This window comes from Dama dama, chromosome 25, assembly GCF_033118175.1.
Source record: "Dama dama isolate Ldn47 chromosome 25, ASM3311817v1, whole genome shotgun sequence".
NCBI classification, from domain to species: Eukaryota; Metazoa; Chordata; class Mammalia; order Artiodactyla; family Cervidae; genus Dama; species Dama dama.
In genome coordinates, this window is record NC_083705.1 from 22,260,060 (window position 1) to 22,280,522 (window position 20,463).

A 20,463-nucleotide genomic window follows, 5' to 3' on the forward strand; every position below is an offset into this window, starting at 1 on the left:
ATGTTAGAGAATTTGAGAAGCATGTCTGCATGAAAGTTCTATGAATAAGTAGGCTAAATTAGTTAACCTATGTGAACTATGTAATTGTTTTTATTGTAGACCTCCTAAGAAGTGGCAAACCTTGGTGGTTGAATGAGACATCTGCTTTTCCTTCTTCACTACCAAATAATGGCACACATATCCACCAGAGACAGAAGAGATCAGTAAGCATTGAGCGGTTTGTGGAGACACTAGTAGTGGCAGACAAAATGATGGTGGGCTACCATGGCCGCAAAGACATTGAACATTACATTTTGAGTGTGATGAATATTGTAAGTTTGATCCCTCTATATAATTTTTTAACTTAATAATTTGTTGTGATTTTTGACTAAGGTCATGGATTTTTATTGTGAAATAATTTTGAGAACTAGCTCATCGAAAGTTAGAATTGATCTATTAGTGTTTCAGTTCTACAGAAGATGAATTTAAAGGTTACTTTATTATTCATTTAGATTGACTCACCCTCTTAATTACTATGTTGTAGTTCATCTTTAGAAGAAAATTTTTCTTGAAGTAGATTTGTATAGCAAACCTTTTACTAAGATGTCTTGAGGGTAGAGTTCCAAGTGATATGAGATAGAAGAATACTTTTTTATACACACAGTGGTTAATTTGATGAAAAATTGTTCTACCACTCTAAAAAAATTGAACAATCACTTTGTGATTTTTGTCTGACTTTGTGTCTTTTCTTATTTTCTGGAGGTCAGGTTGCCAAACTTTACCGTGATTCCAGCCTAGGAAACGTTGTGAATATTATAGTGGCCCGTTTAATTGTTCTCACAGAAGATCAGGTAAGAATGAATTAGTTTATAAGTCTAAAACTCTTAACAGACAGACTGTAGAAATATTAAAAAGTATATTTTATTGTTGCTATTCTAAGAAAGTACTAGCTGAATATGACCTTCAGCTCTAAGCACTTAATATTTTAAGCAAATTTGAAATAGTTTATAAGAATATACCTCGTATGTACAAGATGTATATATGTGTGTGTTAGCTATATATTTCAGTATAAAGATGAGCATTTGTATGGCAGACCTTATAACAGTGGTTTTGCTTGGTTTTGTAGGCTGATAATCACATTATCTTTAAAGTTGAAACTGGAAAGAATATCTGTTCAATAATACACTAAATTAATTCTAGGCCAGATATGACAGAGATGAAAATTGGCAAGAGGTTATTCCTAGAAACCACTATGTCTAATTATAGTCCCACTTTAGTCTTCAAAAGTTTTAACAACTGACCTTAGTAATTTGTTTGGAACATTTCTGGTATGCATGTTGTATTGCAGCCAAACTTGGAGATAAACCACCATGCAGACAAGTCCCTCGATAGCTTCTGTAAATGGCAGAAATCCATTCTCTCCCACCAAAGTGATGGAAACACCATTCCAGAAAATGGGATTGCCCACCACGATAATGCAGTTCTTATTACTAGGTATGGTTTGTTGAAAGTATTTTACCTTTGATTGTGTGTTTGATATTGTAACTATAATTGGTTCTGTCTAAAGCCTCATTCAGGTAATGAGTGTAGAGAAAGCAAAATGGTACTTTGTTATTCACCACTGAGAAAGAATATATTACACTGTTATTGTGTTTGCATTGAGTGAACCAAATAAGAGAAAAGAAAAGATTTCGAGTTGACTTAGAAATTTAGTAAATATCTTTCTTCTATTAAGGTCTGTTCATAAACTTTAACTGGAAACACATACATGTTTTGTTAATTGAACAAAATACTTGTTAAAGCAAGATTGAAAAGTATGAGAAAAATCTGTCTTAAACATAAAAGTGGGTCATTACTCTTGTTTATAAAATATATTAATTATTCTTACCTCCAAATTGTTAAAAGGGAAGACTTCAGTAGTTACACAGTATATTTAGATGAATGCTTATTTAGTTAAACATTTTAATTAAGAGATACATAAAGAGGCATACTTGCTATACTGTATGTTGACTAGCTTGTCTTTCAGGCAGAATTATTATTTGATGATAACTCAATGAATTCATATATTTCTTTCCAGTTTTATAAACCTATATTCAGATCCACATTATTCCTTAGTCTTCAACAAAAACTCTGTGAAGTAGATATTGTTATTATTTTTCTCATGTAAGAAATGAGGAAACCAGTTCAAAATATTTAAGTAAAAGAGAAGGGCTCAAGTCCAGGCTGTCTGTCTTAGTTTTGTAATACTTGGATTATGGTTGGTTAGAACCATACTTAAATCAACTAAAGATGCTTTTCTTTTGATCTCTTATTAGTATTTAAAAATGAAAACAAAATAAGTTTAACAAATAGACAATTAAGCAAAATGGAAGCATTATTTTATCTTTGCAAGTGGATTACTTTTTTTTTTAATTTGCAAGGCCATATTTAACATCAACATCATCTGTGGTATACCCAGTGACTCCACGTTAGACTCTCTAGAGGGGGAGTAAAAAGTATGTAGGATCAGAACTGTGAGGCCCAATGTGATAATGTGACTTTAGCTTTTCGAAAAATATTCCTGTTAATAGAGTTGTCAAGTTTTTGATTTCACCTTTCTTTATGATTACAATCGACTTCATCTACCTCACATTGTAAACCAAAAAAAATTTTTATGATATGCTTGCTGAATAAAACCAAAGTTCTATGTTTTAAAGTTTTGTGTTCATATATGTTGACTCATCAGGCTGATAAATTCTTCAGTTCTTCAGAGTCTTATGGTCTGGTGTGATTTCCAAATATATTTGAGGAGTTAAAAATATACTAGGAATTGTGCAAATATAGAAACTTTTATGTAAAGGTATATATGATATGATTGGTTTCTATGAAATTACTAGAGGAAGATATTTATTGTATATGTTTAGCAGAATGATCACAGATACTTGCATTGGTATCTGTACTCATAGTACTTATATTTATAAATGCTACCTCTCCCCAAAAGGTTCCTGATGATTCATATTTTTGCTATTGTGTCTGCGCTGGATTTTCAACATTTTAAAAAATCTATTTATTTATTTACTTTACTGTACCACACCTCATGGCTTGCAGGATCTTAGTTCCCCTTCCAGAGGGTTGAACCTTGGCCCCTCCACAGTGAAAGGACAAAGTCCTAACCACTAGGCTGCCAAGGAATTCTTGGATTTTTAACTTTTCCATCAAATGACAGGAGTTATACTAAGAGTGCAAAATTATAAGTATTCAAGTAGGGAAATACATCTGGGCAGTTAGCCACCCTATCTTTACACTGGCTACAGCATTCAACTGTCTGACTTTTTACTCTAAATTGGCCCGGATATTTTTGCGATCCTCTGCAGAACTCTTCTTTGCTTCTATAAGCTACTTTGAGTGCCTGTTTGATGTCTGAGATTTGAACACAAAATTTTCTTTTAAAATTTTCCTCCTAATGTTCAGAAAGCACTAGAAATGATCTCAGGACTTAAAGGTCAATACTACAAAGAATTCGTATATAGTATTATTTTAGATTGGTTTTATAATGGAGGTTAGGAAAATGCCCTTTAGGACTGCATAGAATACCTTTTTGATTTGTTACTAAAGTCTCAAAATAACTTTCACCTTAATTAAAAATCTGTAATTATCTTTATTAGGGCCACAGAGTGACTTATATAAATGAGTTTCTGAATATTATTTAGATTTTTTTACTGGTTGGAAGTTTTACCAGTTCTTGACTCTCTGTTGTATATTTTTGATTTTAGAAATTGAATATATGTTTATATCATAGTGCCACTTTTAATAAAAATAATTATGACACTTACCTAGATGATTTTATATTAACTTTGAAAATTGCTTCATGTAACTCATTTGTTGACATGTTCAGGATTGTGACTCCACCATTTGGAGGTAAGATTGTGATTTATGCTTGCTCGAAATGTCAGCTCACTAGGGAGAGTGTATAATGTGTTCATCGAGAATTCCAGAGAAAAATTGACGTATGTGTTTATCTCTACTAGGCCAAATTTTGTTCTAGGGATTTAAATGTTTTAATCAGAAAAACATTTGGAACCTAGTTATATAGGTATAATAGTTACTTTTGGAAAAAAAGTATAAAAACTCAAAATGTTATCTTCTCTTATCAAATGATCTTTTATTGATATAAATTTAAAACAAGCCACTATACAAAGCTATCAGACTACCATAAGTAGACAGAAAGAAAATAAAGAAAATTAAAAAATAAAATTTTGCTGTTTTATCTGGTATCAGCAGTATTGAATTAATAACACTAAAGAGCATATTAAAAATGATTAATATATACATATATTTTAAAATGTTTATATACTTTTTTTGTGTGTAAGCATATATGTATATATAATATATAGTGAAATTTGTTATACCTCAACTAGCTTTAGCTAACTTTTTTTTTAAAAACTGAAGCTGAGAATTCCTTGGCAGTCCAGTGATTAGTGGGGCTTCCCAGATAATACTAGTGGTAAAGAACCTGCCTGCCAGTGTAGGAGATGCGGGTTTGATCCATGGGTTGGGAAGATCCCCTGGAGGAGGGCATGGCAACCCACTCCAGTATTCTTGCCTAGAGAATCCCATGTATAGGTCACAAAGAGTCAGACATGACTGAGGCAACCTAGCATGCATGCACCAGTGGTTAGGCTTTGGTCTTTTCACTGGGAGAGCCTTGGTTCAATCCCTGGTGAAGGAACTAAGATTCCACAAGGCATGCAGCATGTCCAAAATGAACAAGAAAAACTGAAGTATAACAACAAGCAAAATTATGTATATTTAAAGTGTACAATGTGATGATTTGATATACATATACATTATGAGCTGATATATATATTTGTGGATATATATATGTATATATCCATTGTTGAAAGTGAAATATTAAAATTCCTACTAGTATTGCATTGCTTCCTATTTCTGCCTTCTGATCTTCCAATATTTGCTTAATGTGTTAACGTGCTCTGATTTTGAAGTACGTATATATTTCCTGTTAAATACTCTTGATGAATCAATCCCTTTATCATTATATCATGACCTTCTTTGTCTCTTTTTCAGCTTTTGACTTAAAAAGTCTGTTTTGTCTAATATAAGTTTATCTTTTCTCTTTACATGAAATATCTTTTATATGTTTTTCCCTCCCTCCACTTTCAGTCTGTATGTATCCTTAGAGCTAAATCATTTCTGGCTCTGGAGAAGGTCCAGCAGTGTAGTCTTCAGCAGCTTTATCAGTTGCAGTTAGCATTGGTGAAGATTTCAGGGGTCCCCAGTGGTCAAGACCCCTGCAGCAGCAGCAAAGGCTGCTGGAGACCAGCTGATCTCTTTTTCTCTCACAGGGGATATCATTGTGCAAGGGATTCCTCTTGGTGTTGGGTCTGGCTTGGAAGAGCCTACACCAGTGTTGGTGTCTGATGTGTGGGCACCTGTGGAGCAGTCATGGAGCTGGGGACTGGAATGCTGGTGCTTGCAGAGTGACAGCGGCTCTGGGGTTGGTGTGCTGGCTATACCACAGCAGCAGTGATGTATGAGTTGCAGATGTGTGTGAATTAGCCATGTAGATGAAGTCTGAAGCATGGCACTTAGAGAGCAATGGTGGCATTTGGGTCCAGGTGCTGGCTAGCTGGAAGTGACAGTGCCTCCAAGTCTTGAGAAGTGGTCATGTGTGGACCCGTGACAGAGCTGGAGTCTGGTGCATGGGTGCCACAAAGTGGCCCTAGATCCAGGTCTGGCATGTGGGAACAAGGGGAGCAACTATGACCCTGTAGTGTCCGGGATGTGCTCAGGGTCGGGGAGTGCTGGAAGTTCTTTTCCCAGGCCAGCATAATAGTGGCTCTTTTTTGGGGTAAGCACAGTGACATCTCCTTCCCCAAGATCTGTGACAGCAATAGCTTAATTACTTGGGCGGCAAAAACTGCCAGTCTCCTCGGGAGCAGCTGTTGTGAGGGCTCTTCAGTCTTGTGGCTGATAGTTTCCACCTTTCCTCTTTGTTCCTAGTTGCCTTTAGACATCTTCAGTAAGCTGATCTCCCCAGAGATCCTTTCTATGCAGTTACCCTTTATTTTTTGCCGTATTATGTTACTGTAGTTTCTTAATTAGACTTAATTAGACTCAAGCCCTTTCAGGACCATTTTCATTTGTGGATTGCTATCTAATTGTCTTCTGTTGGGTGATGGAGGTTGATATTTCCTACTTCACCATCTTGCTGATATTACTGTCCTTGCTTTATTCAATCTTAACATTATGTCCCATCAAAGAGCAGTTTCATGTCACTTTCTGAACTGATATACTTGCATTGATCACTTCTCTATGGTATATCAACTACCTGACATTTTAGTTTTGAATACCAGAGAAAGTGCTGTAATGTATAAATTTGTCAAAATATGACCCTGTGATGCTTTTTTGAATAATGGTGCATTATTGAAACTTATCTTCCATTTTTGTGATCTGTTTATAGTTAAAATAGAATAGTAGTAATTTACATTGCTTGCTTCTATAGGCTAAATCTATTTGGATTATCTGACAGTTATTAGTGCTCATCTAAATCAACTTGACATTTATTAACTCTGAAAGAGTTATAATGGAGTATGACATGATATAATTAGATATAATTAGTTCAAGAAGTGATTAATAGTTTGTACCTGATACTCTAGAAACAGAATTTAAGAAGATAACATAGAACTGTGTGTACACTTAAAATGTTACACTTGCTACAAAAATTTTAGATAATCCTTATTATTGGTATCGAAATTGTTAATTAATGCTATTTAGGAGTAAAACTCTACAATTTGACAAATTTTTAAAAAATTATTTATATTTCTACATGAACTCAGGAAATATCCACCATAAATTTAAAGTCAAGTCAATTTTTAAATTTATCTTGAGTCAAAGACATTCAAGAAATCTATTTATAGTCTGAAAATAAGTAGAAAATTTCGTGACATATAGTGTACTTGCATCATTGTTTTGAGCAAATTAACATGACTAATGCATATATTTCATGGTTTTCTCCCCTAAACATGCATCGGACTCATATTTTGCATCTTTAAGATATTATATAACAGTATATATTTTGAATAGGTATTATAATCTAAGTTCTCCCCTTTTGGTAATGGCTTTATTGAAATAATATTTCATAGACCATACAGTTTATCCATTTAAAGTGTATGATTCAGTAGTCTTAGTATATTCACAGGGTTGTACAGCCATCACATAATTTTAGAACATTTTCCCCATTCCCTTCATCCTCCCCACCCTAGCTTCAGCCTGAGGCAAGTGGTAATTTACTTTAGCTTTGCTTATTATAAACTTTTCATATAAAAGGAATCATACAGTGTATAGTATAGATGGTGACTGCAGCCATGAAATTAAAAGATGCTTGCTCCTTGGAAGAAAAGTTATGACAAACCTAGACAGCATATTAAAAAACAGAGACATTACTTTCCCAACAAAGGTCCATCTAGTCAAAGCTATGGTTTTTCCAGTAGTCACATATGGATGTGAGAGTTGGACTATAAAGAAAGGTGAGTGCCGAAGAATTGATGCTTTTGAACTGTGCTGTTGGAGAGACTCTTGAGAGTCCCTTGAACTGCAAGGAGATCCAACTGGTCCATCCTAAATGAAATCAGTCCTGAATATTCATTGGAAGGACTGATGCTGAGGCTGAAACTCCAATACATTGGCCACCTCATGCAAAGAGTTGACTCATTTGAAAAGACCCTGATGCTAGGAAAGATTGAAGGCAGGAGAAGAAGGGGACAACAGAGGATGAGATGGTTGGATGGTATCACTGACTCAACAGACATGAGTTTGAGCAAGCTCCGGGAGTTGGTGATGGACAGGGAGGCTAGGTGTGCTGCAGTCCATGGAGTCACAAAGAGTTGGACACGACTGAGTGACTGAGCTGAACTGATAGTGTATAGTCTTTTGTGACTGGCATAAATAAAACTTTCATAGTACACACAGGGTGGATATTTGATACACAGAGCATTAAGATTTGGGGTGGAGATTCTGTGGGTTAGATATGGAGCCCACATGTTTAATATTCACTATTTTAAATTACCATTGTTAGTATGAGGAGAATGCAGTGGTAGTCCTTGGCCTATTTTTAAACTAGCATAATAAGCCTAGTCATACCATTCAGTATGTTTGCTTTTTAAAATAAGTAACCACAATTACTGGAATCCACCTGCCAAAGCAGGAGACGCAGGTTTGATCCTTGGGTTGGGAAGATCCCCTGGAGTAGGAAGTAGCAACCCACTTCAGTATTCTTGCCTGGAAAATTCCACGGACTGAGGAGCCTGGCAGGCTACAGTTCATGGGGTTGCAAAGAGTTGGACACAACTGAGCGACTGAAGAACTCTTTTACTTTGTGTGGTTTTTTCAAGGTTCATCCTATAGTAGCACATACCAGGACTTTTTTCCTATTATCTTAAATTCTTGGAAAATTCAAGGTACAGCTCTTTTAAAAGTGTCTCTGTCAATAGACTTTTCTTCAAAACATATACTTTCTTTTCAATTTTTCATTAATGAAATGTACATGATATATAAATACTACTCAAAGTACAGATGCAAAAATTATACACCAAGTGACATAATTTAGTCTTTAATTAAAATCAGCATATTTATCCTCTTAAGGGATCATGACTGTTTGCTTTGATGCTGCTGGGTTTTAAAGGGATTAGAATTTCCAAAGTCAACTAATGTTTTCAGGTGGGAGATTAAAAATAACTATAAAAATGGTTTCTTGAAAACTTGGCCTGTAGCATACAGATTTAAATAAATTTTAAAAAAATTTTAAAGACTTTCAGAATTATATATATAGACTTTTTGATTATACATTAAAAACAGAGGAAAGGGAAATTAAATATGGCACCTTAATATTTATTTGGTATTCATTTGTGGATTTTTTAATCCTTAAGGAAATGCCAGCTATGCTTTTTATGAAGTATTGTTAAGCTTTTAAGAATATGCTGTGTTTACAGGCAAAAAAGGAATCTTGATTTCATGTTGTGGGTATGTTGATTTTTTTGTTTTGACATTTTGAAGTGTTTATTATTCTCTTACCACCCTGGCTCTACCATTCTTACCTGTCCTGCTGCCTACCTTTCTTCCTCCTTTTTCAGGTTTTTGTTGTTTTTTTTCTTTTTTTCTTTATCCCTGGTTTGTTTGTCCCTTATGTAGATGTGTTTATCTAGATTCAGTTTCCATTCCATTTGAGGATTATGACACACTTGTGTGACCCTAATTTTTGTGCATTCTGGGACACTTTAAGAGTAAAAGAGGGTACCATTGACAGTTTTGGCTAAATAATAGGCACAAAACTAGTACCAGCTAAACAGGATTATGGTCATCCCAGACATTATGTATGTTTGCTTGTTAAAATTTGGTTAAAAAATGGAAATAAAAAGATACCTTTTCTTCAGTCCATGAAGATTAAATAGCATGCAATTTAGTAAATTGTCTTTGTATACATCTTGCCTAAAACTGTGTTTTATTTATAATAGGCATCATTAAATAGTTAAATCTAAGAAGGATATGTTATAATCAACACTTTAATAGTAAGTAAATTTTCGTGTTGTTTGTATGGATGTATTATGCAATTTTTTATTATGTGCCAAATACTTGGTGCTTTACAGAATTATATTTAATCATTTAAACTTCTTAACAACTGCATGAGATAGGTTCTATCATTATCTCTATTTTATAGATGAGGAAGCTGAGGCATGGAGAAGTTAAATGATTGGCAAGCTCACACATTAGTTAGAAGAGCTAGAATGTAAACCAGGTAGTTTGGTTCCAGAGTACTTGTAGAGGAATTACAAGGGTATTCAACAAAAATTAATATGGAGATACTTTACTAATATTGGTGCCTGTGGTAGGCAGTCTTCTAAGATGGTTCCCAGCTATCTCTGCCTCCTGATGTTCATGACTTTGTGCAATCAACTTCTCTTGGATTTGAGCTGGACCTTGTGATATCTTAATAATGAGACTTCTTCCTACCTACTGCCAGGGTATATTTTTTCATTTCTTTAGGTCTTTAATTTCTCAGGAATGTTTTGTGGTTTTCAGTGTTTTCACACCTCTTGTCCTTTTTTGATGTTATTGTAAATGATACTGTTTTTTAAAATCCAGTTATTAATTGTTCATCACCAGTATATTTACTTTCACTTTCAGTATATAAAAATGCAGTTGATTTTGTATAACCGTGCTAAGTTTATTGCTTTAAGTGAAAGTTGTTCAGTCGTGTCCAACTCTTTGCAACCCCATGGACTATACAGTCCATGGAATTCTCCAGGCCAGAATACTAGAGTGGGTAGCCATTCCCTTCTCCAGGGAATCTTTCCAACCCAGGGATCGAACCCAGGTCTCCAGCATTGCAGGCAGATTCTTTACCAGCTGAGCCACAAGGGAAGCCCTTATTACTTAAAGTAGTTTTTTTTTTTTTAAAAGATTCTAGTCGTATTTTCTACAAAGATGATAATGATTTTTGAGATTAGAGATATTTTTACTTTTCTCTTTTAATCATGAATTTCTTTTTCTTGCCTGTTTCACTGGCTATACTCTCTAGTACAATGTGGAACAAAGCTGGCTGTATTGCAGCGCCAGTTGTCTTGCTGTATCTCATTGTGTGCACTGTTCACTGAACTATGGTAGGCAAGGCTGTGATCTGAGAGACTCGAAGAAAATTCGAGGAGCTGTAGGAACTGCAGACACATTTATTCTCTTCTGGCTGACAGAGCAGCCATAACAGTGTTCTCTCCTGGCTGACAGAGCAGCCATATCAGTAGACAGGCTGTCTTCTCTCCTCTTGTGGCTGACCCAATGGACACAGTCGTGATGCAGCAGTATTGCTGCCACTTTTTAGGTGGAGCCCATGTAACAGAGGTAGCCTGTGTCCAAGGGAGTACCATGTGACGCTCATGCTCAGTGCTTTAAATGATCTCAGCTGTTACATAGTCATTATTTACAAAACGTGGAGCATGAGAGCCTAAACATGCCATCTTGGCTAGTTTGCTTTCTCCCCACAGTGGCAAAAGCAGGCATCATTGTCTTGTTCCTTCCTGATCTTAGTGAGAAAGCATTTCATCTTTCATTATTAAGTGTGATGTTAGTTGTAGGGTTATTGTAAATGCCCTTCAGTCAGGCTAGCAAAGTTCTCTTGTGTACCTAGTTCTCTGAGAGTTTTTATCAGGAATGGATGTTGAATTTTGTCAATACTCTTTTCTGCATCTATTGGGATGATTATATATATGGTTTTTCAATCTTTAGCTTAACACAGTGAATTGCACTGATTGCTTTAGAACATTGTATCAACTTAAGTTTCTGAGATAAGCCCAATTTGGTCATGATGTATGTTATTTTTTTAGTATACCATTAGGTAAGATTTGCCAAAATTTTATTTATAGTTTTTGCATCTATATGCAAAATGGGCTTCCCACATGGTATGACGGATGAGCTTCCCAAGTGGCTCAGGGGTAAAAAATCTGCAGTGTGGAAGCTGCAGGCACAGCAACCCACTCTAGCGTTCTTGCCTGGAGAATCCCGTGGGCAGAGGAGGTTGCCGGGTTATAGTCCGTTGTGTCGCAAGGAGCCGGACACAACTAAAGCGACTTATCACGCACACATGCATGTTTGAGGGATGTTGTCCTGTAGTGTTTGTTAATAATATCTTTATCTGGTCTTGGTATTAAGAGGATAAGGTTGACCTTGCAGTGTGAGTTAGAGAACATTGTTTCCTTTTCAATTTTCTGGAAAAACTCACATAGAATCAATATTGTTTCGCTGTAAATGTTTTATAGAATTCACAAATGAAGCTCTCTGGACCTGGAATTTTCTTTGTGGGGTAATTTTTAGCTACCAGTTCAAATCTTTCAGAGATATAGGCTTTTAAAAAATATACATGTATTTGTTTATTTATTTACTTGGCTGCATCTGGTCTTAGTTGCAACACGTGGAATCTTTTCTTTGAGGCATATGAGCTCTTAGTTCCCTAACTAAGGATCAAGCCTTTGTCCCCTTCATTGGAAGGTGGATTCTTAACCATTGGAGCACCAGAGACATCCATGGGGGTATTAAGACTATCTTATTCAGTGTGGTTTGGTAGTTTCAGTCTTTCAGGAAATATATTTCATCTAAATTGTAGAATGTATTGACAAAATTCTTCATAATTCTTTTAAGTAGGTGGTACCTTGTAGGGAGGCATAGTAGTAATTTGGAGCTGTTACTAACTGTGTGTTAGAAACGATCAGGTTTTGAGAAAAAAAAGAATTAGCTTCTATTTTCTTTACGTAATGGATGATACTGTAGAAATTTAAGCAGAAAAGTGACATGAGCAAATTCAAAATATGTCCCTGGAAGGGGTATGAGGATAGATTGTGTGTGTGTGTGTGTGTGTGTGTGTGTGTGTGAGTGACGGCGGGGCGGGGGGGGGGGGGGGGGGGGAGAGACCTAAGTGCTAATATATGCAAAGCAGTGAAAAATGGGTAGAAAAAAAATTCAATGCCTCTTTTCTCTCCAGTTTACAAAGGCTTTTTAGAGCCATTTGAATTAGCATTTCACTTCCCTTTTTTTTTGTTATCCTGAAGAATGGGATGCCAGGCAAAAATCTTTGAGTTTTGGTGTTGGAAGATGAGGATTTCTTGATGAGTGACGTACAAGGGTGAAGGAGAAAGAGAAAAAGGAGATTTGGGGCTTAAAAAAGGGGAAAACTCCACTTGAAGTGTACGATTGGTTCTTCCTCTTTTTTGGTAATTTTACACTGGATTCTTTTGGGACAATATTTACTAAATTGGCGTTATCTTTCTTATCCACTCCCCCAAAAGTTATCAAAAATCAGCATCCTTATAAATGATATCTTTCTCATTTCATAAATTCTCAGCACTGTAATAATAGGCCTATGTTAAAGAAATGTTGATAAAAATAATTCTGAAAAGCTTTTCTGGAATAAGAAAAAGTACTGTTTACGTCTTTTACCAATTTCTCTCACAGTCTCTTCCCAGCTTGCATTTACTTTTAGCGATCTTATTTATTTATTTTTCCTCCATGATTTTAAGTACCATCTATAGAGTTAGGTATATATACAGTTTTAAGCGCCACTTATATTTAAATATACATCGTCAGCTGGGTCACTCCCCTAAACTCTGTATTTTTTTTTTTATGAAGTTGCATAGTTGACATCTCCATGTGTCTCAAACTAAACCAGATTCCCAGTCTTTCCTTTAAACCTGCTCTTTCTGCAACTTTTCTTATTTCAGGTTGTCCCTGAATGGCAATAATAGTATTTTTTCCTGTCATAAAAAGTGAATGAGGTTCCAATTAGGGAACTAATATTGAGAAATTATAACATGATACTGGGAAATTAATATATTTTAGCTATTACAGAATTTTCAAGCATTTCCTCTATTTCCTTGCTTTAAATTGATATTTTTTGTTTGCTAATCTCGCATATCTTTGTTCCTGCCTCCTCATAGTTTATGTATGTCATGAGCTATATTAGCAAAATATACAAACTTAAAAACACTATTAAGAGGAAAGAAGATGAATTATGGTTCTTGTAAAGGTAAATGATGTATTCAGGGGATCCTGCCAACCAGTCCATTTCTCTGAAGTTTTGGGTTTAAATTCTGAATGAATTTAGGGGCCTAAAAGAAACACTTGAAATAATACAGTAACTTTTCAAAAGTTTTCTTCAAAAAATAAACTTTTTCCATTTTACTGATGACAAAGGGTAATTGAGAAAGCAAAAACTAAGAAGAGATGTTTATTGGGCTCTATAGGGCTGCAGTGGAAAAAGAAATAAGTAAACAATTTAAAAATATTCTTGAAGTGTAAAAAAATTGTTATCTCTTCTAAGAAATATCTTAAAGCTGCATTTATTCATTCACTAAGACATTCTACAACATTAACATATATTCAGCATTTATGGAGTGCTTACTGTGTGTAAATTGTTGGGATCACAGTGACTGAGTTAAAAATCTGGGCACAGCTTATATTCTGCAGAGAGAAATAGATTATAAATAAGTAAACAAAGAAATGCATGTGATATAAACTATGAAAAGTCTCATTAATAAGGTGACTTGATTTAAAAGTTCTGAAGGATGAAGCCTACCGGAGGAGGAAATGACAAGGGCACATATATGTTTTAGGCAAAGGAAACAGCACATGCAAATAATAAACACCAGCAAGTAAAAGAAGTGGTAAAGAGTTTAGCTTCTATGAGAATATTTCCTATAAGTACAAGCACACTAACTCTTTTCTCACTTATTTGTGCTTTATCTTTCCATGAGCACCCTTAGCTGTCTGTTTATATTGAAAAAATGCTAATTGGGAACCTTACTTACATTGGGTCGGGCTTGTTGAGGGCTTCCTTAAGGTGATTTCAAGTTGTTTAACTTTTTTTGTGTGTGGGAGCAAAAGTGTCAGTGTTTTGAGGGCTTTTCTCTGAGATCATTCTTTTTCTCCACAAAATAACCAAGAGTTCCTGCCCATTTGCACATGTTCTGAAAGCAAGATGGATGGAGGGAGTGGAAAGATTCCATGTATGCACATTCTCATTTTTTTTAGCCTTTAGGCTTTACCTTTGCCTTCCACTGAGTAAGATATGCTTGAAATTGAGCCTCTCTATTTTTGTTTCTTCATATAACAAAACTGGAGGTTAGGGCTATTTTCTAGACTTGTAGAAATACCTAATTTTTTGTGTACAGATTTTGTACCAATCCTAGTTTTCAACCTCTTGTCTCAGTCCTTTCAGAGGTGGTTAATTTTTTTGTTTTCTTTGGTAGTTGCCACATGCTGGCTCTCCATTGTGGCACAGGGGTTTAGTTGCCCTGAGGCATGTGGGATCTTAGTTCCCACACCAGGGATTGAACCCATGTCCCCTGCATTGCAAGGTGGATTCTTTAAACACTGGACCACCAAGGAAGTCCTAGAGATGGTTAATTTTTAATTTCCTACTTCCCTTTTGCAAAGATAATGTATTTAAATCTTTCAGAAATATAGAACAAATGTTGATAATGATAGCTGAAGTTGGCTATCATAATGATAATTGCTTCCCTAGTGGCTTCACTGGTAAAGAATCCACCTGCAATGCAGGAGACCTGGGTTTATCCCTGGGTTGGGAAGATCCCATGGAGAAGGGAACAGTTACCCACTACAGTATTCTGGCCGGGAGAATTCCATGGACTGTATAGTCCATGGGGTTATAAATAGTGAGATATGACTGAGCAACTTTCACTTCACTTAAAGTGATATTGATAACGAAGTATGTGGAATAGACAAAATTTGTTAACTTTGAGATAAGTTAATATTAAGTATAGTTTTGTGACTTCATGGAAACTATCATTGAGTAAACAGGTATTAAAATGTCTACTTTCTTAAAATACTGCCTATAAAATCAAACATGATTGGAGTGCATAGTTTGTAGTATTTTATAATTTTGTTTATAAAATCTTGATTATTTAAATAGAATTAATTTGTATTTTTTCCATGTCAGATGTATTACTAGCCTTCCATTTATTGACTTTAAAAAAAAAACACATCCAATTTAATGATTTAATTTTGTCTTGTTACTTAAGGTTGTTTAATTCTGAGTAATCATTCAGTAGTATGATGATAAATAATATGTATATAATAAATTTATTTTTATTTCCCACTGACTCTGTTCCTTCCGATGACAATTTTTCACTTCCTCAGTTTTTTTCTTAAGTAGTTGGTTATGATACTTAATCTAGTTAGAAAGAAAGCTTTGATTTCCTACTGTTTGTGCTGAGGTCAATTCAGAATAGGCTGAGCATCCCTTTGGATTTCTGCCAGGTAAACTCTAGAAAATCATCAGGGTTGCTAGTAAAGTACTTTGATGTGTAACATAGTCCTTAGGAAAGTTCAAATATGTAAAATAAGTTAATAATTTTCAGAAAAAAACAAGTAACTTTATCTACAGTGAAGGTTCAGTTCTGTTCAGTTCATTCACTCAGTCATGTCTGACTCTTTTTGTGACCTCTTGTACTGCAGCATGCCAGGCTTCCCTGTCCGTCACCAACTCCCGGGACTTGCTCAAACTCTTGTGCATCAGGTTGGTGATGCCATCCAACCATCTCATCCTCTGTCGTCCCCTTCTCCTCCCACCTTCAATCTTTCCCAGTGTTGGGGTCTTTTCTAATGAATCAGTTCTTCACATCCAATAGCCAAAATTTTGGAGCTTCAGCATCAGTCCTTCCAATGAATATTCAGGACTGATTTCCTTTATGGATGGACTGGTTTGATCTCCTTGCAGTCCAAAGGACTCCCAAGAGTCTTCTCCAACAGCACAATTCAAAAGCATCAATTCTTCGGTGCTCAACTTTCTTTATGGTCCAACATCCATACATGACTAATGGAAGAACCATAGCTTTGACTGGATGGACCTTTTTTAGGCAAAGTAATATCTCTGCTTTTTAATACACCATCTAGGTTTGTCATAGCTTTTCTTCCAAGGAGCAAGCATCTATTAATTTCATGACTGCAGTCACCATCAGCAGTGATTTTGGAGCCCAAGAAAATAAAGTCTGTCACTGTTTCCATTGTTTCCCCTTCTTTTTGCTGTTAAGTGATGTGACTAGATGCCATGATCTTAGTTTTTTGAGTGTTGAGTTTAAAGCCAGCTTTTTCACTCTCCTCTTTCACTTTAACCCAATGTGGGTACAACATGTAAATTACTGAGTCATTTCAGTGCTTATTGGGCAGGTACTCCTTGAAGCCCTTTGTTTCTCTCTGGCTTTCTTCCTTTGGCATGTAAGTCCTTTTACTTTTCCATAGAGTTTGTGGAAGGATAATGATTATATTCTTGATGCTGAATGTTTTATTTAAAGTGACTAAAAATAGTAACACTTACTGTGTGCTTAGTGAACCTTTTGTTGACTTTAAAAAAAATGAACAATGTGAGAGTTGCGAGTTATGTTTTATTTGAGGCTAAATTAGGACTGCAGTCTAGAAGACAGCTCCTCAGATAGCTCTGAGAACCTGCTCCAAAGAGGCAGGGGGCAAGATCAGTATATATGTGATTTTAGTGAAATGGGAATACATGCAATCAAGCACATATTTTTCCAAAAAGTTTCTGCTAGTCTCCTGAAATTTTTTGCTGGTCATGAGGAATAGTCATCACCATGAAGGATTTTAGTGCTTTTCTAGATAAGAGGACATATAAAAGTTGGGCTCTTAAAACTGCTCCTGGAAATATATAACTATCTGAAGACCTGTCTTGTCATCCATACTTGCCCACCCCCAAGTACAGAGTACCTCATTTCTGCTCTTACCCTGCACTTCTTTCAGGGAATGGTGGAAGTCAGCAACTGCAGCAGCACCTAATGTAATCCTTGTAGAGGTGGATGGCAAGTGCTCATGGGAAATGCCAGTTTGTAGTTGACACTGTCTGTAGGAAATAGTTGGGCAGTCATATCCAACTCTTTGGAACCAGTGGGAATAAAGACAATGGTTAAAATGACTTTACAAATCATGATTTTTGAGCTTCTGAAGTACACTTTTTATATTACAATTCCTTTTTATAAATAATTCCTTTTTCCCTTAAATTATATTTATTTATTGACTCTTCATCTTCATTGCTGCATGGGCTTTATCTAGTTGTGCCGAATGGGAGCTACTTTTTATTGCAATGCGCAGGTTTCTCATTACAGTGGATTCTCTTGTTGAGGAGCATGGGCTCTAGGGCACGTGGGCTTCAGTAGTTGTGATGCATGAACTTTGTTGCCCCACGAAAGTGGGATCTTCCCAGACCAGGGGTCAAACCCATTTCTCCTGCATTGGGAGGCAGATTCTTAACCACTAGACCACCAGGGAAGTCCCTCCTTTTTCATAAATAATTTCTTAGAGCAAGAGAAGTTTGTAATAAAAATTCATGTATTAACTTAATTGTGATTAGAATTTTGACTAGTTATATTTTCTCATTTTCAAAACTTACCATTTTTACCCTAGGAGTGTAGCTTTAAGTTAAAGAAAAAAATTTTTTTTTCAAGTATTGTTCTGAGTCATATTGGCATTTTCACCTACACCTGCATTTAGCTGTATTTGGCGATCTATATACTTTTAATTTAAACTTTGGGTTTTTTTTTTTTTTTTTTTTGTATACTAAATATGATATTTGCACTGTCAATAAGCTCTCTTCTGTTGAGCCCCTGAAGTTCCCCTTCTGTCCCATCTGATCTCCCTGCTGGTTAAGAAACTTCCCCAGATTCAGGAGCCTTTCCTTACCTTCAGTGCTATGCCAGGGGAGCAGGTTCTGTCCTACTTCCTCTCCTCTTCTTCCCTTCTTCTTTCTTTCATTCTACTCAGTTATGTGGGGATCTTTTAAGTGTCTGAGGCCCTCTGCTAGTGTTCCACAGGTGCTTTGTGAGAATTGTTTGATTTGTAGATGTTTTCTTGATGTGTGTGTAGGGAAATGAACTGCATGTCCTCCTACTCTGCCATATTGGAAAGTTTTCTCTTCCTCATCCTCATTATAAGCCTACTTTGAGTTTTTGGCTAGCTTATCCCATTTCTCTCCTGACAGGATCACACATTAGAGCTGACATCAGGAAAAATGGGTCCAAGCTTATTGTGCAGTTCACAGCTACTTCCAAACAGATTCTGAACCAATTTTAGCAGTTGTTATGGGAAAACTATGACTTTTAAAACTTTTGGTTTACTTAAGTGATTTTATGACTTCAGTGATAAAGAGTGGACACTGATATGAAGAAGGCGCTTTGAGAATTCATATAATGTTGCATGTTGGTTTTTAAATTACTTGTTTAAGATTTATTTATAAATCGGCATTATAAATGTATTGAATCCTAGTAAGGGCTCTGCTGGAGCTTCAGAAATGATTAAGAAACAGAGCTCAGAGAGCAAGACCCATATATAGTGGGATTCAGATTTAGAGGCTAAAAAAACACTGGGCAATTAAGATAGAAAGGAGAATAGAGAATAGTTGGACAGTTTTACATTGATGAGTTTTTAGTATCATCACATTTGTGGGAGAATGAAGGTAATAATGAAGGAGACAAGTCAGAGACCCTGAGAAATTTATGTGGAAGAATTTTGTGAGGACTGGTGGGACTGACTGATTGGATGGATGGACTCTTGGAGATGATATTAGGGTAAAGACACCAGAAAGAAAGAGTTACATTGGATGAAAGATTGGTAATGAATTTCTAAAATGCTTTTTTATCTTATAGAAATGAATTGGTTACCACTGTTCTATGTCTGATATTAAACCTTGGTTAAAACATTCTTATGAGTTTGGTTTAAGAGAACGCAAAAGTCAAAAGAGGTTCTCAGAAATTTAATCTAAAATGCCAATGTACAGGTATTTAAAACAAATAACAGCTTTCCTTTTGGCTCAGACGGTAAAGAGTCTGACTGCAATGCAGGAGACTCGGGTTTGATTCCTGCGTTCGGAAGAGCCAGTGGAGTAGGGAATGGCAGCCCACTTCAGTATTCTTGCCTGGAGAATTCCATGGACAGAGGAGCCTGGCAAGATACAATCCATGGGTTCACAAAGAGTTGGACACAACCGAGTGACTAACACTTTCACTTCACTTTTAAAAGCAACTAAGATAATTGTTTTTAATATTAAAGACCAGTTACCAATAGGATTTTATCCAAATTTGACTGTATTAGGAAAATTGGAGAACCTAAACAGAATTTTATCTTTAATTCATTAACTCATGTGACTTCTTTGATGCTTATTTAGAGGAAATTTGGTTTTTTTAAATAATAACCTATTGATTACTTCCTTACTATTATCTTCAGTTGTAATCTTTTGTTCTTTAAACAATATTGAAATTTTGCACTAGAATTCAATTAAGAATTGGGTAAAATATTCAGTAGACATTTCTTCATAGAAGATGTGCAAATGGCCGACAAGCACATGAAAAAATGTTCAGCATCATTGGTCATTAGGGATAAGCAAATCAAACTACAATTAGAAAAGACTTCACCCGGCTAGGATGATTGTAATCAAAGTGACAGAAGAACAAGTTTTGGTGATAGTGTGGAGAAATTGGAATCCTCTTGTATTGCTGATATAAATGCACAGTGGTACAGTCCTTTTGGAAAACAGTTTGAATTTGTTGGAAAAAAAACAATGTGACAGTTATTCAAGGGTTAAATGTAGAATTACTGTATGATTCAATAATTCCATTCTTAGGCATAAATCTAAGAGAATTGAAAATTTAATGTCCAAACTTGTCCACTATTACTAATAACAACATTATTCATAATAATCAAAAAAAGGATACAAAATCACAAAATCCAACAGATCAATGAAAGCCACAATGTAGTATATCCATTCATTGTTATATTATTCATTTATAAACAGGAATGAAGAAATGTTTCATGGTGCAGTATTAATGAACATTGAAGGCTTTATATTATGTGAAAGAAGTCAAATAGAAAGGCTCTGTGTGTGTGTGTGTGTATATATATATATATATATATATTCTATGGAAC

At 35.4% G+C, this 20,463-nt stretch overlaps 1 protein-coding gene across 7 annotated transcripts in view; it reads left to right on the top strand.

Annotated features, from left to right (window-relative positions):
* Nucleotides 1-20,463, top strand: part of ADAMTS6 (ADAM metallopeptidase with thrombospondin type 1 motif 6) — a 278,395-nt gene that overhangs the window by 29,672 nt on the left and 228,260 nt on the right. For all 7 annotated transcript variants that reach the window (XR_009690552.1, XR_009690551.1, XM_061129691.1 and 4 more), the window contains exons 5-7: nt 100-311; nt 747-830; nt 1,328-1,473. Coding sequence is in view for 5 of the 7 variants with exons in the window: in XM_061129691.1 (XP_060985674.1) it covers nt 100-311; nt 747-830; nt 1,328-1,473 (442 nt within the window). In the remaining 2 variants the exon portion in view is untranslated. The remainder of the gene's footprint in view (nt 1-99; nt 312-746; nt 831-1,327; nt 1,474-20,463) is intronic.